Genomic DNA, 14812 nt, shown 5'->3' with positions numbered 1-14812 from the left:
TAGGAGACGGGGGACACAGAGAGAGGAAGGGAGTCAAACACAGGCCGGGACAAATAAAGAGACAAAGATAGAGATAAAGACAGTGAGAGGCAGATAAACAGACGGAGAGAAACAGAAACATGAGGAGGGACATAGACTGAACGAGAGAGAGAGGGAGGGAGAGCAAGGCACAGACAGAGGACAGAGTGAGAGACAGAGAGTGTGAGACAGGGAGTGAGAGACAGGGAGCGAGAGACAGGGAGCGAGAGACAGGGAGCGAGAGACAGGGAGCGAAAGACAGGGAGCGAGAGACAGGGAGCGTGAGACAGAGAGCGAGAGACAGGGAGCGAGAGACAGGGAGCGAGAGACAGAGAGTGAGAGACAGGGAGCGAAAGACAGGGAGCGAAAGACAGGGAGCGAGAGACAGGGAGCGTGAGACAGAGAGCGAGAGACAGGGAGCGAAAGACAGGGAGCGAGAGACAGGGAGCGTGAGACAGGGAGCGAGAGACAGGGAGCGAGAGACAGGGAGCGAGAGACAGGGAGCGAGAGACAGGGAGCGAGAGACAGGGAGCGTGAGACAGGGAGCGTGAGACAGGGAGCGAGAGACAGGGAGCGAGAGACAGGGAGCGAGAGACAGGGAGCGAGAGACAGGGAGTGTGAGACAGGGAGTGTGAGACAGGGAGTGAGAGACAGGGAGAGTGAGACAGGGAGCGAGAGACAGGGAGTGAGAGACAGGGAGTGTGAGACAGAGAGCGAGAGACAGGGTGTGAGACAGGGAGTGTGAGACAGGGAGCGAGAGACAGGGAGCGAGAGACAGGGAGCGTGAGACAGGGAGCGTGAGACAGAGAGTGAGAGACAGGGAGCGAAAGACAGGGAGCGAGAGACAGGGAGCGAGAGACAGGGAGTGTGAGACAGGGAGCGAGAGACAGGGAGGGTGAGACAGGGAGCGAGAGACAGGGAGTAAGAGACAGGGAGTGTGAGACAGAGAGCGAGAGACAGGGTGTGAGAGACAGGGAGCGAGAGACAGGGAGCGAGAGACAGGGAGTGAGAGACAGGGAGTGTGAGACAGGGAGTGTGAGACAGGGAGTGAGAGACAGGGTGTGAGACAGGGAGTGTGAGACAGGGAGCGAGAGACAGGGAGTGTGAGACAGGGAGTGTGAGACAGGGAGTGTGAGACAGGGAGTGAGAGACAGGGTGTGAGACAGGGAGCGAGAGACAGGGAGCGAGAGACAGGGAGCGAGAGACAGGGAGCGAGAGACAGGGAGTGAGAGACAGGGAGTGTAAGACAGGGAGTGTGAGACAGGGAGTGAGAGACAGGGAATGTGAGACAGGGAGTGAGAGACAGGGAGTGTGAGACAGAGAGTGAGAGACAGGGAGTGTGAGACAGAGAGTGAGAGACAGGGAGAGACAGGGAATGTGAGACAGGGAGTGAGAGACAGAGAGTGAGAGACAGAGAGTGAGAGACAGAGAGTGAGAGACAGGGAGTGTGAGACAGGGAACGTGAGACAGGGAACGTGAGACAGGGAGCGTGAGACAGGGAGCGTGAGACAATGCGTTGTAATCCATTATAGTTCTGGATCCTGTCTGATGTCCTTGACCTTAATAAGGATATCAGTGAGAGATATCCTGGTATTTCTCATCTCTCTGGGAATGAGGGAAAGTGGAGTGGATACTCCGGAGGAAGATGCTGCTCGGCGATGAGCAGGACCCAAGATGGTGTCCGGGTTAGTCAGTCCAGTCCCTCGGACTGCCTCACAATAACAACACAGAGACAGGGAGAGGGCTGCCAGTTAAACCAGCCGTGAGGAAACAGGATTTCTCTGAGAGAGTGAGAGTATTGGGAAGTCCCTTCCTCCAAAGGCAGTGCAGGCAGAACTTTTAGATAATTTTAAGGTAGAGGGAGGTAGCTTTGTGATGATGCAGAGGGTGACAGATTATCAGGGAGATACAGGAATGTACAGTTCATGTTAAGATCAGGTCAGCCATAATCCAATAGAATGGTGGGTCAGGCTCACGGGTCTGAGTGGCCTCCCATTGATTGTACAAACAAGGATCGAGAGTAGACTGCGGGACGGGAATTGGCCGGGTTGGATTTGTCCTGCTTTTTATATACAGGACAATTTTCCATATTGTTGGGTCGATGCCAGTGTAGTAACTGTACTGGAACAGCTTGGCTCAGGGAGTGGCAAGTTCTGGAGCACAAATATTTAAGCCTATTACCGGAACGTTGTCAGGGCCCACAGCCTCTGTAGTATCCGGCATCTCCAACCGTTCCTTGATATCACGTGGAGGGAATCGAATTGGCTGGAGCCTGGTGTCTGTGACGCTGGGGACCACTGGACGAGGCTGAGATGGATCATCCACTCAGCACTGCTGGCTGGAGATTGCTGTGAAAGGTTCAGCCTTATCTTTAGCCCTGATGTGCTGGGCCCCTCCATCATTGAGGAGGGGGAGATTTGTGAAGCCTCCTCCCCGACTGAGTTAGAACATGGAACAGTACAGCACAGTACAGGCCCTTCAGCCCTCGATGTTTATCCTACTCTAAGGTCAGAGTAACCGACATTCCCTTCATTGTACTATCATCCATGGGCCTAGCCAAGAGTCACTTAAATGTCCCTAATGTCTCTGACTGTACACCCACCGCTGGCAGTACATCCCACCCACCCCCCACTCTCTGTAAAGAACCTACCTCTGACATCGCCCCGAAACCTTACTCAAAACACCTTAAAATGATGTCCCCTCGTGATAGCCATTTCCACCCTGGGGAAAAGTCTCTGGCTATTCACTCTATCTCGGCCTCCCACCATCTTGTACATCTCTCTCAAGGCCCCTCCCATCCTCCTTCACTCCAATGAGAAAAGCCCTGGCTCCCTCAGCCTTTCACCATCAGACACACCCTCCAGTCCAGGCAGCTTCCTGGGAAATCCCCTCTGCACCCTCTCTAAAGCTTCCACATCCTTTCTATAATGAGGTGACCAGAACTGAACACAATATTCCAAGTGTGGTCTAACCAGGGCTCTGTAGAGCTGCAGCAGAACCTCACGGCTCTTAAACTCAGTCCCCCTGATAATAAAAGCCAACACACCATCCACCTTCTTACCAATCCTATCAACTTGGATGGTAACTTTGAGGGATCTATGTACGTGGACCCCAAGGTCCCTCTGTTCCTCCACACTGCCAAGAATCCTGCCTTTAACCCTGGAACCTGTATTCAAATTCCACCTTCCAAAGTGAATCACTTCACCCTTTCCAGGTTGAACTCCATCTGCGACTTCTCAGCCCAGCTCTGTATCCTGTCAATGTCCCGTTACAGCCTACAACAACCCTCCACACTATCCACCACTCCCCCAACCTTCATGTCATCAACAAACTTATTAACCCACCCTTCCACTTCCTCATCACGTCAGTTATAAAATCACAAAGAGCAGAGGTCCCAGAACCGATCCCTGTGGAACACTACTGGTCACCGAGCTCCAGGCAGAATACTTTCCATCTCCCACCACCCTCTGTCTTCTATGGGCCAGCCAATTCTGTATCCAGACAGCCGGGTTTCCCTGTATCCCAAGCCTCCTTACTTTGTGAATGAGCCTACCATGGGGAACTTTATCAAACACCTTGCTAAACTCCACGTACACCATATCCACTGCTCTACCTTCATCAGTGTGTTTTGTCACATCCTCAAAGAATTCAGTAAGGTTTGTGAGGCATGACCTGCCCTTCACAGAGCCATGCTGACTATCTCTAATCAAACAATGGTTTTCCAAGTAATCATAAATCCTGTCTCTCAGAATTCTCTCCAATACTTTCCCCACCACAGACTTAAGTCTGACTGGTCTGTAATTCCCAGGATTATCCCTATTCCCTTTCTTGAACAGGGGAATAATATTTGCCACCCTCCAATCATCTGGCACTACCTAAGTGGACAGTGAGGATGCAAGATCATCGCCAAAGGCGCAGCAATCTCTTCCCTCACTTACTGTAGAAACCTTGGGTATATCCCGTCTGGTCCAGTGGATTTATCTCTCCTTACGTTTTTCAAAATGTTCAGCGCATCCTCCTTCTTAACATTAACCTGTTCTAGCAAGGTCGTCTGTTTCATGCTGTCATCAGAAACATTAAGGTCCCTCTCAGTAGTGAATACTGAAGCAAAGTTTTCATTCAGGACCTCCCCTACTTCCTCCAACCCAGGCACAAGTTCCCTCCACTATCCCTGATGGGCCCTATCCTCACTCTAATCATTGTCTTGTTCCTCACATAAGTGTGGAATGCCTTAAGGTTTTCCGTAATCCTACCCACTAAAGCTTTTCCACGTCCCTTCTCGCTCTCCTAAGCCCATTCTTCAGTTCCTTCCTGCCTACCTTGTAACTCTCTAGAGCCCTGTCAGATCCTTGCTTCCTCCACCTTAAGTAAGCTTCCTTCTTCCTCTTGACTAGATATTCCACATTCAAAGTTTGGGAGAAGATTTGTAGCTCGGGTGCTCGTTGTTGTGGTTCTGTTCGCCGAGCTGGGAGTTTGTGTTGCAGACGTTTCGTCCCCTTTCTAGGTGCCATCCTCAGTGCTTGGGAGCCTCCTGTGAAGCGCTTCTGTGATCTTTCCTCTGGCATTTACAGTGGATGTTCCTTGTCATCCCAAGGATCTTTCACCCTACCAGCTTTTCCTTGCCTCACTGGGACAGAGCTGTCCGCCCTATCAGCAAGTGCTCCCTAAACAACCTCCTCTGTGTCTCTGTTGTTATTGGGGGAGTCTGTAGAAAACTCCCAATTCCTGTCTCTGACTCCTACCCAGACTGACTCTGTAGACAAACCCTCCTCGATAACACCCCTTTCTGTAGTTGTGATTATATCTCTGATTAGCAATACCATTGCCCCTCCCCACCTCTTTTACCACCCCCTCTATTCTTTTTGAAACATCTAAACCCTGGAACATTCCTGCTCCTCTAATATCCAAGTCTCAGTAATGGCCACAGCATCAAAGGTCCAAATGCTGATCCCTGCTCTCAGTTTATCACCTTATTTCTGACATGTCTTATATGAAAGGTTGTTTCATTGTCCACCATTATTCACGACTAAACATAAAAATATGGAAAACAGCTTCAGGAGGAGGCCCTTCGGCCCTTCGATGCCTACTCCACCAGCCAATACGATGATGGCTGACCATGCAATCTCAGTGTAAAAAGTGAGGTCTGCAGCTGCTGGAGATCACAGCTGAAAATGTGTTGCTGGTTAAAGCACAGCAGGTTAGGCAGCATCCAAGGAACAGGAAATTCGACGTTTCGGGCCAGAGCCCTTCATCAGGGCTCTGGCCCAAAACGTCGAATTTCCTGTTCCTTGGATGCTGCCTAACCTGCTGTGCTTTAACCAGCAACATATTTTCAGCACGCAATCTCAGTTCCCTGTTCCTGCTTTGTCCCACCCTCCCACCCCCTCCTTTGACCCCTTCCGCTGTAAGAACAATATCTGATCCTTTCGTTGAAAACATTCAGAGCTTTGGCCTCAGCCACGTTCTCCTGCAGGGAGGTCTCCACTCTCAGGCTGAAGGCTGGTCTTCTCTTTTCTGTCTGAAATGGTTCACCCTTTCCCCTCTGACTCTGACTCCTGGTTCCAGAACATGGAAACACAGAAAATAGGAACAGGAGGAGGCCATTCAGCCCTTCAAACCTGTGCCACCATTCAGTACGGTCATACCCTTTGAGCCCTTTAGCCACAATCCTGAACACACGCACCAGCCAGTTTTGAAACCGTTTCTACCCCACTGCTGTTCGAATGCTGAATGGCCTCACAAACTCTTAACATTAAACTCAATGCAAGGGTCACGTCCAGCTCCCTCTTGAATATATCGAATGAACTGGCCCCAACAGCTTCCTGTGGGAGAGAATTCCCCAGCTCCCCTACTCTCTAGGTGAAGACATTCTTCCTCAGCTCAGTCCTGAAGGGTCTGCCTCATATCCTGAGACTGGGACCCCTTCCCCAACATCAGGAACATCTTTCTGCCTTTACCCTGCCTAATCCAGTTAGAATTTTACAGGTTTCTGAGCAGTTTCCTCTCATTTTCCCAACTCCAATGAATATCATCCGAACCAATCCAGTCACTGCTCTGGTGTCAGATCCTGCCATCCCAGGAATCAGTCTGGTGACCCTCCGCTACCCTCCCTCCATCACCAGGACATCCTTCCTCAGATACAGAGACCAGACCGACACACTATGACAATATACAAGAGACAATAGACAATAGGTGCAGGAGTAGGCCATTCAGCCCTTCGAGCCTGCACCACCATTCAATATGATCATGGCTGATCATCCTTAATCAGTATCCTGTTCCTGCCTTATCTCCATACCCCTTGATTCCTTGAGAGCTCTATCCAACTCTTTCTTAAATGAATCCAGAGACTGGGCCTCCACTGCCCTCTGGGGCAGAGCATTCCACACACCCACCACTCTCTGGGTGAAGGAGTTTCTCCTCATCTCTGTCCTAAATGGTCTAACCCGTATTTTTAAGCTGTGTCCTCTGGTTCGGCACTCGCCCATCAGCGGAAACATGTTTCCTGCCTCCAGAGTGTCCAATCCTTTAATAATCTTATATGTCTCAATCAGACCCCCTCTCAGTCTTTGAAACTCCCTCCATTCCAGGAATTGACCTCGTGAACCTACGCTGCACTCCCTCAATAGCCAGAATGTCTTTCCTCAAATTTAGAGACCAGAACTGCACACAGTACTCCAGGTGTGGTCTCACCAGGGCCCTGTACAGCTGCAGAAGAACCTCTTTGCTTCTATAGTCAATCCCTCTTGTTATGAAGGCCAGCCTGCTATTAGCCTTCTTCACTACCTGCTGTACCTGCATGCTTACCTTCATTGACTGGTGTACAAGAACACCCAGATCTCTCTGTACTGCCCCTTTACCTAAATTTACTCCATTGAGGTAGTAATTTGCCTTCCTGTTCTTGCCACCAAAGTGGATACTGTCCTCCAGGTGTGGTCTCCCCAAGGCCCTGTATAACTGCAGCAAGACATCCCTGCTCCTGAACCCCAATCCTCTCGCTACGAAGGTCAACACCCCATTTACCTTCTTCACCACCTGCTGTACCCACACACTCACCGTCACCACCTGCTGTACCCACGCACTCACCGTCACCACCTGCTGTACCCACACACTCACCGTCACCACCTGCCGTATCTCCACGCAGACTTACAGTCCAAGCACTGATCCCTGGGGTAGCCCACTGGTCACTGCCTGTGACTTGGTAAAAGACCCGTTTATTACTCCTCTTTGTCTCCTATTTGTCACCTCAGTTTTCTATCCATCTCAGTATGGAACCCCCCAATTCCACACGCGTTAATTTTACTCAGTAATCTCTAATGTGGGACTTTGACAGAAGCTTTATAAATGTCCAAGTCAACCACAAGTTCCATGTGATCAATTCTCCTGGTTACCTCTGGGAAGAATTCCAGCTGATTCATCAAAGCCTCACTGCCCTTTTATAAATCCACGCTGACTGTGTCCAATCTTGTTGCTGTTTTCCAACTGCCTTCAGAACGGACTCTAGCCTATTCCCCATTCCCAACGTCAGGCTCGCTGGTCTGTCATTCCCAGTTTGTGTTATACAATGGGCTCACATTAGCTCCGGTACAATCAGTAGGAACTGTTTTGAACCTTGGACAATGAACAGCAATGACCCGATTACTTCCACAGGCACTTCCTTCAGTCCCCTGGGAGGAGGTTTACTGGGTCCTGGAGAGTTTTCAGGATTTCCTGACTCCAGTTCCTCACCAACTGATGGGGTGGCTCTGTCCATCCTCTCACTTCACCCAGAGTCAGAAATGAGAGAATTCCCATGAAGACATGAACAGGAATAAACAAACAAACAAACAAATAAATACAGGCATTGAATAAAGAGGCTCACCATTGACAAACATCCTGTGCCAGACTGGGACATTATCGGAGAGTCCGGGAATATCCGCACGTCACAGGGAGGGAGGAAGGGAGGGGCAGGGGGAGAGAGGGAGACAGGGGCAGGGAGAGAGAGGGAGGGAAGGGGGGGAGTGGAGGTGGGGAGGAGAGAGAGGGGGAGAGGGAGATGCAGGAGGGAGGTGGGGGAGAGAAGGGCAGGGGAGAGAGGGAGGGGAGGGGGAGGGGGGAGAGGGAGATAGAGGAGGAGGGTCAGAGTTGGAGGTGGAGGAAGGGAGGAGGAGGGGAGAGAGAGTGAGGGGGAGGGGGAGAGAGGAGGAGAGAGAGATGAAGGTGAGTAAATGTACAAACTTTTCACTGGGTTATTTCCCTGACAGTTTATGTTTTGCAGGGTTTCGCTGACTGTGAGGGTCCTCAGTGAGTGAGGCTGGAGGTACTAACAGCTCACTACCCACTACTCACTCCCTGGGCAGGGGGATGAGGGGGAGGAGAGGGACATGGGAAATCAGACTGTTGCCCAACGCCAGGAGAAACAGCTGACATGACAATCTTGAGGGATCCAGGTCAATCCCCTCTCACAGGCCCCTGGCCCACTGGATCCTGTCTCACTGACCCCAGGCCCACTGGATCCTGTCTCACTGACCCCAGGCCCACTGGATCCCCTCTCACTGACCCCAGGCCCACTGGATCCTGTCCCACAGGCCCCAGGCCCACTGGATCCTGACTCACTGACCCCAGGCCCACTGGATCCTGTCCCACAGGCCCCAGGCCCACTGGATCCTGACTCACTGACCCCAGGCCCACTGGATCCTGTCCCACAGGCCCCAGGCCCACTGGAACCCCTCTCACTGACCCCAGGCCCACTGGAACCCCTCTCACAGGCCCCAGGCCCACTGGATCCTGTCCCACAGGCCCCAGGCCCACTGGATCCTGACTCACTGACCCCAGGCCCACTGGATCCTGTCCCACAGGCCCCAGGCCCACTGGAACCCCTCTCACTGATCCCAGGCCCACTGGATCCTGTCCCACTGGATCCAGTTTCAGTTTGGCTTCTCTCCCAGAGGGTTGCATGGAGCTCTAACTAATGAATGTTTCTAATCCATGGAATCTGGGGTCTCTGTCAGATCACTGAAGGGGTAATGTCTGAGCTATCCACTCAGTTCAGGTGCAGTCGGGTGAATGGACTGTCTTTATATGTTGATGTCATTTGCTGACACCAATCCTCAATAACTATTTTTTAAAAAGATTTGCAGCCTGGAAGGAACACTATAACAAAAACTAAAATGTTCAAAGAAATTCAGAAATGTAATTGGGAATATCACTTTGTGGGATTGTGAGATAGCACAGCCCGCGTGGGCTGAAGGTCTGCTCCCCCCTGTTCCCTGGGTAGGACCACAGGGCAGAGTCTCAGAACAAAAGGGCCAATTGAAGACTGAGATGGGAAGGAATTTCCTCTCCCAGAGGATTGGGTGTCTTTAGTACATCCTGCCCCAGAGAGCCGTGGGGGGGACACAGCCCTTGTGTATATTTAAGGCTGAGCTGGACAGATTTGTGATCTGTCGGGGAAAGGGGACATGAGGAATGTCTGATCAGGCATGATCCTGTTGAATGGTGGAGCAGGTTTGAGGGGCCGAATGGCCTGCTCTTGTTCCTGTTCCTGACGGCCTGGTATTCTCCGCCTCCAGAACCCCCAACTCCTCTCGCCTCCCCCCCCCACACACACACACACACGCTGTCTGGGTGGGTACAGGGAGGCAGCTTGTCTTCCCAATCCCCACAACATGGTGACCATGTCCGAGACCCAGATCAGGTGCGAGTGAGGGACACACAGCTTCTGGAAGGAGTTACATAGACATAGAGGGTGCATGACCAGGAGCTGAGATTGACAGTGAGACCAGGAGCAGACAGGCAGCACTGGGTGGTCACTGCCTGGGTTCAGAGATACTCCCACTGCTGACTCTGCCCCCTCAGCATTGACCCAGAGCTGCCCCCTGTCGCTGAGGAACCTCGACGTCTGTGAGGGGCAAAATAGTGATGGCAGTGAGGGGGCCCTGAACACGGCACAGCCACAGAGACAGGCCTGAGAGATGCCCACTCAGTCACCCAGATCCCTCACCAACCCCCACCCCACCAACCACCGCTCACACAGCCCACCCCCCACAACAAACCCCCTTCCCACACACCCCCACCCCACCAACCACCGCTCACACAGCCCACCCCCACAACAAACCCCCATCCCCCACTCCCCCACCAACCACCGCTCACACAGCCCACCCCCACAACACACCCCCATCCCCCACTCCCCCACCAACCACCGCTCACACAGCCCACCCCCACAACAAACCCCCTTTCCACACGCCCCCACTCCCCCACACCCCCACCAACCACCACCCACACAGTCCACCCCCACAACAAACCCCCTTCCCACACACCCCCACCCCACCAACCACCGCTCACACAGCCCACCCCCACAACAAACCCCCTTCCTACACACCCCCACTCCCCCACACCCCACCAACCACCGCCCACACAGCCCACCCCCCACAACAAACCCCCTTCCCCCACACCCCCAACTCCCTCACACATCTTCACCCCCAACCCCCACACAAAACCCCCTCTTCTCCACACAGCCCTCTCCTCACACACCTCACCCACCCCACACACATACCTTCACCCACCACCACCCCACCCCTTTATCCCGAATCCCCACCACACCCTCCCCCCACATGCCTCACCCCCGGCTCACCATCCCCCTACTCCCAGTCATGCCACCACCCCCATCTCTTCCAGTTGCAGGGGAAAGTATCGGGAGGATGGGGGAGGAGGACGGTGAGGCAGGTGGGAGCAGGATAAGGTAGCTGAGGGGGGAATGGGGAGGTGAGGGGGATGGGGAGGTGGATGAGGAGGGGGAAGAGGAGGGGGAGGGGGATGGGGATGGGATGGGGGAGGGCGATGGGGGAGGGCGATGGGGGAGGGCGATGGGGGAGGGCGATGGGGGAGGGGGAGGGGGTTGGGGAGGGGGAATGGGGAGGGGGAATGGGGAGGGGGAATGGGGAGGGGGAATGGGGAGGGGGAATGGGGAGGGGGAATGGGGAGGGGGAATGGGGAGGGGGAATGGGGAGGGGGAATGGGGAGGGGGAATGGGGAGGAGGATGGGGAGGAGGATGGGGAGGGGGATGGGGATGGAGATGGGGAAGGGGATGGGGAGGGGGTGGAGGAGGGGGTGAAGGAGGGGGAGGGGGTGGAGGAGGGGGAGGGGGTGGAGGAGGGGGAGGGGGAGGAGGAGGGGGAGGAGGAGGGGGACGGGGAGCAGAATGGGGGGAGGAAGGGGAAGGGGATGGGGAGAGGAAAGGGGAGGGGGATGGGGAGAGGAAAGGGGAGGGGGATGGGGAGAGGAAGAGGAAGGGGAGGGGGAGGGGAGAGGGTGGGGAAAGGGAGAGGGTAGGGAAAGGGAGAGGGTGGGGAAAGGGGGAGGGGAAGGGGGAGGGGAAGGGGGATGGGAAGGGGGATGGGGAGGGGGTTGAGGGGAGGGGGATGGGGGAGGGGACTGGGGGATAGGGGGTGGGGGATAGGGGAGGGGGTTGGGGAGGGGGGTAATGTGTCACCTGATCCGATCTTGATGAGACCGTTGTGTTGAATGAAGATGGTGTCACAGGTGAGAGTTCCATGAATGAGGGGGGGCTCCCAGGCGTGAAGGTAACTGAGGGAGTGGGAACACATTCAGACATTAATCCATCACCCCCCCTCAACACATACACCCCCCTCAACACACACACCCCCAAACACTCATCACCCCCAAATAACCCTCCCAACACCCCCCAAACACACTCCCCCCAAACACCCCTCCAAATACTCACCCCCCAAGCACACCCCCAATCCCCCCAAACACTTACCCCTCAAACACACACCCCCAACCCCTCCCAAACACACACCCTCAAAGACCCCTCCAAATACTCACCCCTCAAACACACCCCCCAAACACTCATCACCCCCAAATAACCCTCCCAACACCCCCCAAACACACTCCCCCAAACACCCCTCCAAATACTCATCCCCCCAAACACACACACACCCCCAAACCCCCCCAAACACTCACCCCAGACACACACACCCCCAACCACCCTAAACACCCCCCCAACCCCCTCCAAACACACACACCCCCCAAATAACCCCCCCCCCGACTAAGCAGGACAGGCTATTTAACAAACTATTAGCCCCAAAACCCCTCTATCTCCCTGATCGTACAATGAACAGTGAAAAACCCCCTCCCCACACTCAATACTTCATTCACTCCCGGGATGTGGGTGTCTTCAGTTGGGCCCAGCATTTATTGCCCGTCCCTAATTGCCCCCTTGAGAAGGTGGGGGTGAGCTGCCTTGTTGACCCGCTGTAGTCCATGTGCTGAGTTGACCCAGGATTCTGACCCAGCGATAGTGAAGGAACGGTGATATATTTCCCAGTCAGGATGGAGAGTGGTTCGGAGGGGAACCTGCAGGGGGTGGTGTTCCTGTGTATCTGCTGCCCTTGTCCTTCTAGATGGAAGTGGGTGTGGGTTTGGAAGGTGCTGTCTGAGGATCTTTGGTGAGTTTCTGCCGTGCATCTTGTAGATAGTACACACTGCTGTTACTGAGTGTGGGTGGGGGAGGGAGGGGATGGTACACACTGCTGTTACTGAGTGTGGGTGGGGGGAGGGAGGGGACGGTACACACTGCTGTTACTGAGTGTGGGTGGGGGAGGGAGGGAGTGGGTGTTTGTGGATGTGGTGCCAATCAAGCGGCTGCTTTGTCCTGGATGGTATTGAGCTTCTTGAGTGTTATTGGAGCTGCCCCCGTCCAGGGCAATTGGGGAGTATTCCATCCCCCTCCTGCCTTGTCCCTTGTAGATGGTGGACAGGCTTTGGGGAGTCAGGAAGGGAGTTACTCGCTGCAGGATTCCCAGCCTCTGACCTGCTCCTGTAGCCGCTGTGTTCATGTGGTGAGTCCAAGTGAGTGTCTGGTCACTGGTCACCCTCGGGATATTGATAGTGGGGGATTCAGTGATGGTAACACCATTGAATGTCAAAGGGTGGTGGTTAGATTATCTTTAATTGGAGATGGTCATAGCCTGGTATTTGTGTGGTGTGAGTGTTACTTGTCACTTGTCAGCCCTGATGAAGCTCGAAACGTTGAATTCTCTATTCCTGAGATGCTGCCTGGCCTGCTGTGCTTTGACCAGCAACACATTTGCACTTGTCAGCCCAAGCCTGGATACTGTCCAGATCTTGTTGTGTTTGGGCACGGGCTGCTTCAGTGTCTGAGGAGACGTGAACGGGGCTGGACTCTGCAACCATCAGCGAGCATCCCCACCTCTGACCTTATGACAGAGGGAAGGTCATTGATGTACTGCTCCTTGGATGCTGCCTGAACTGCTGTGCTCTTCCAGCACCACTGATCCAGACTGAAGATGGTTGGGCCTAGGGCACTACCCTGAGGAACCCCTGCAGAGATGTCCTGGAGCTGAGATGACAGACCGTCCGCAACCACCACCATCGTCCTCTGTGTCAGGTATGACTCTAACCAGGGGAGAGTTTGTCCCCTGACACCCAGTGAGTCCAGTTTTGCCAGGGCTCCTTGATGCCACACTCGGTTGAATCCAGCCCTGATGTTAAGGGCTGTCCCTCTCCCCTCCCCTCTGGAATCCAGCTCTTCTGTCCATGTTTGACCCAAGGCTGGAATGAGGTCAGGAGCTGAGTGACCCTGGGGGATCCCAAACTGGACGTCACTGAGCAGGTTATTGCTGAGCAGGTGCTGCTTGGTAGCTCTGTTACTGACACCGTCCATCACTTTACTGAGGATCAATACCTCATCTTCAGGTACGCCTGGTGTTGCTCCCAGCATGCCCTCCTGCACTCTGCACTGAACCGGGGTGGATCCCCTGGTTGATGGTAATGGGTGAGTGGGGGACATGCCAGGCCATGAGGTTACAGACTGTGCTGGAGTACAGTTCTGCTGCTGTTGATGGCCCACAGTGCCCCCTGGATGCCCAGTGTGAAGTTGCTGGATCAGACTGAAGTCTGACCCATTTAGCACGGGGATAGTGCCACACGACACGATGGAGGGTATTCTCAATGTGAAGGTGGGTCTTTGTCTCCACAAGGACAGTGCGGTGATCTCTCTTACCGATACTGTCAGGGACAGATACATCTGCAGCTGGCAGATTGGTAAGGATGAGGTCGAGTGTGTTTTTCCCCTCTTGTTGGTTCCGTCTCCACCTGCTGCAGACCCAGTCCAGCAGCTCTGTCCTTTAGGAGCTGACCAGCTCTGTCAGTAATACTGCAGCCGAGCCACTCCTGGTGATGGGCAATTACATTTATATAAACATTTTATTCTCAGGATATGGGCATTGGTGATTAGATCAACATTAACATCAGAGTCACATCAGTGTCATGGACTCACCTGACCAGGTATGGAATGGCAGCAATCATTCCCTAAATGTGGTGAGTGAAGGAGTCATCCACAATTGTTACACCGTCATCATTTAACACCATTCAAACCTGACTCCCTGGAATATTCACAGGGTCTCTGCATTAATACCCTGGTGACAAGATCACTCGGCTGGCGCCTCTCCTGCTGTTCACCTCCTGATCATCACAGTTTCCACCAAAAAGGCATCTGCTTGGACCCAGTTCAAAGTCAGATAATCCAGCAGAACAGAACCAAGTCTTTCCAGAACATTCTGGAAGCACCCAGCTGATCATATATCTCCAAACCAATACCCATTCTCCATCCTTGTTCTCATGTACATGAACAAACTGAATACTCAGTGAACGGGCAGAGAGGGAGGACAGAGTGACACACAGACTGGGAGCAACTTTCTTCACAAACTGTACTACGGCCCTGGGACCTGTCAGAAGATACCAGATGAAGCAAGAGGAACGACTAACCTGAGAGCA

The 14812-nt window shown here is 53.6% G+C and overlaps 1 protein-coding gene across 3 annotated transcripts in view; it reads right to left on the bottom strand.

Moving 5' to 3' along the window:
* LOC132815911 (nuclear receptor-binding protein 2-like) overlaps nt 1-14812 on the bottom strand; it is a 66393-nt gene that overhangs the window by 30167 nt on the left and 21414 nt on the right. For all 3 annotated transcript variants that reach the window (XR_009644719.1, XM_060825289.1, XM_060825290.1), the window contains exons 5-7: nt 14804-14812; nt 11487-11581; nt 7877-7900 (exon numbers count right to left, since the gene is read on the bottom strand). The exon at nt 14804-14812 is cut by the window's right edge and continues 32 nt beyond it. Coding sequence is in view for 2 of the 3 variants with exons in the window: in XM_060825289.1 (XP_060681272.1) it covers nt 7877-7900; nt 11487-11581; nt 14804-14812 (128 nt within the window). In the remaining variant the exon portion in view is untranslated. The remainder of the gene's footprint in view (nt 1-7876; nt 7901-11486; nt 11582-14803) is intronic.

The sequence above is a fragment of the Hemiscyllium ocellatum genome, chromosome 5 (genome assembly GCF_020745735.1).
Source record: "Hemiscyllium ocellatum isolate sHemOce1 chromosome 5, sHemOce1.pat.X.cur, whole genome shotgun sequence".
Classification (NCBI taxonomy): Eukaryota; Metazoa; Chordata; class Chondrichthyes; order Orectolobiformes; family Hemiscylliidae; genus Hemiscyllium; species Hemiscyllium ocellatum.
Note: the sequence above shows the minus strand (reverse complement) of the source record. Positions and strands in the feature narration are given on the sequence as shown.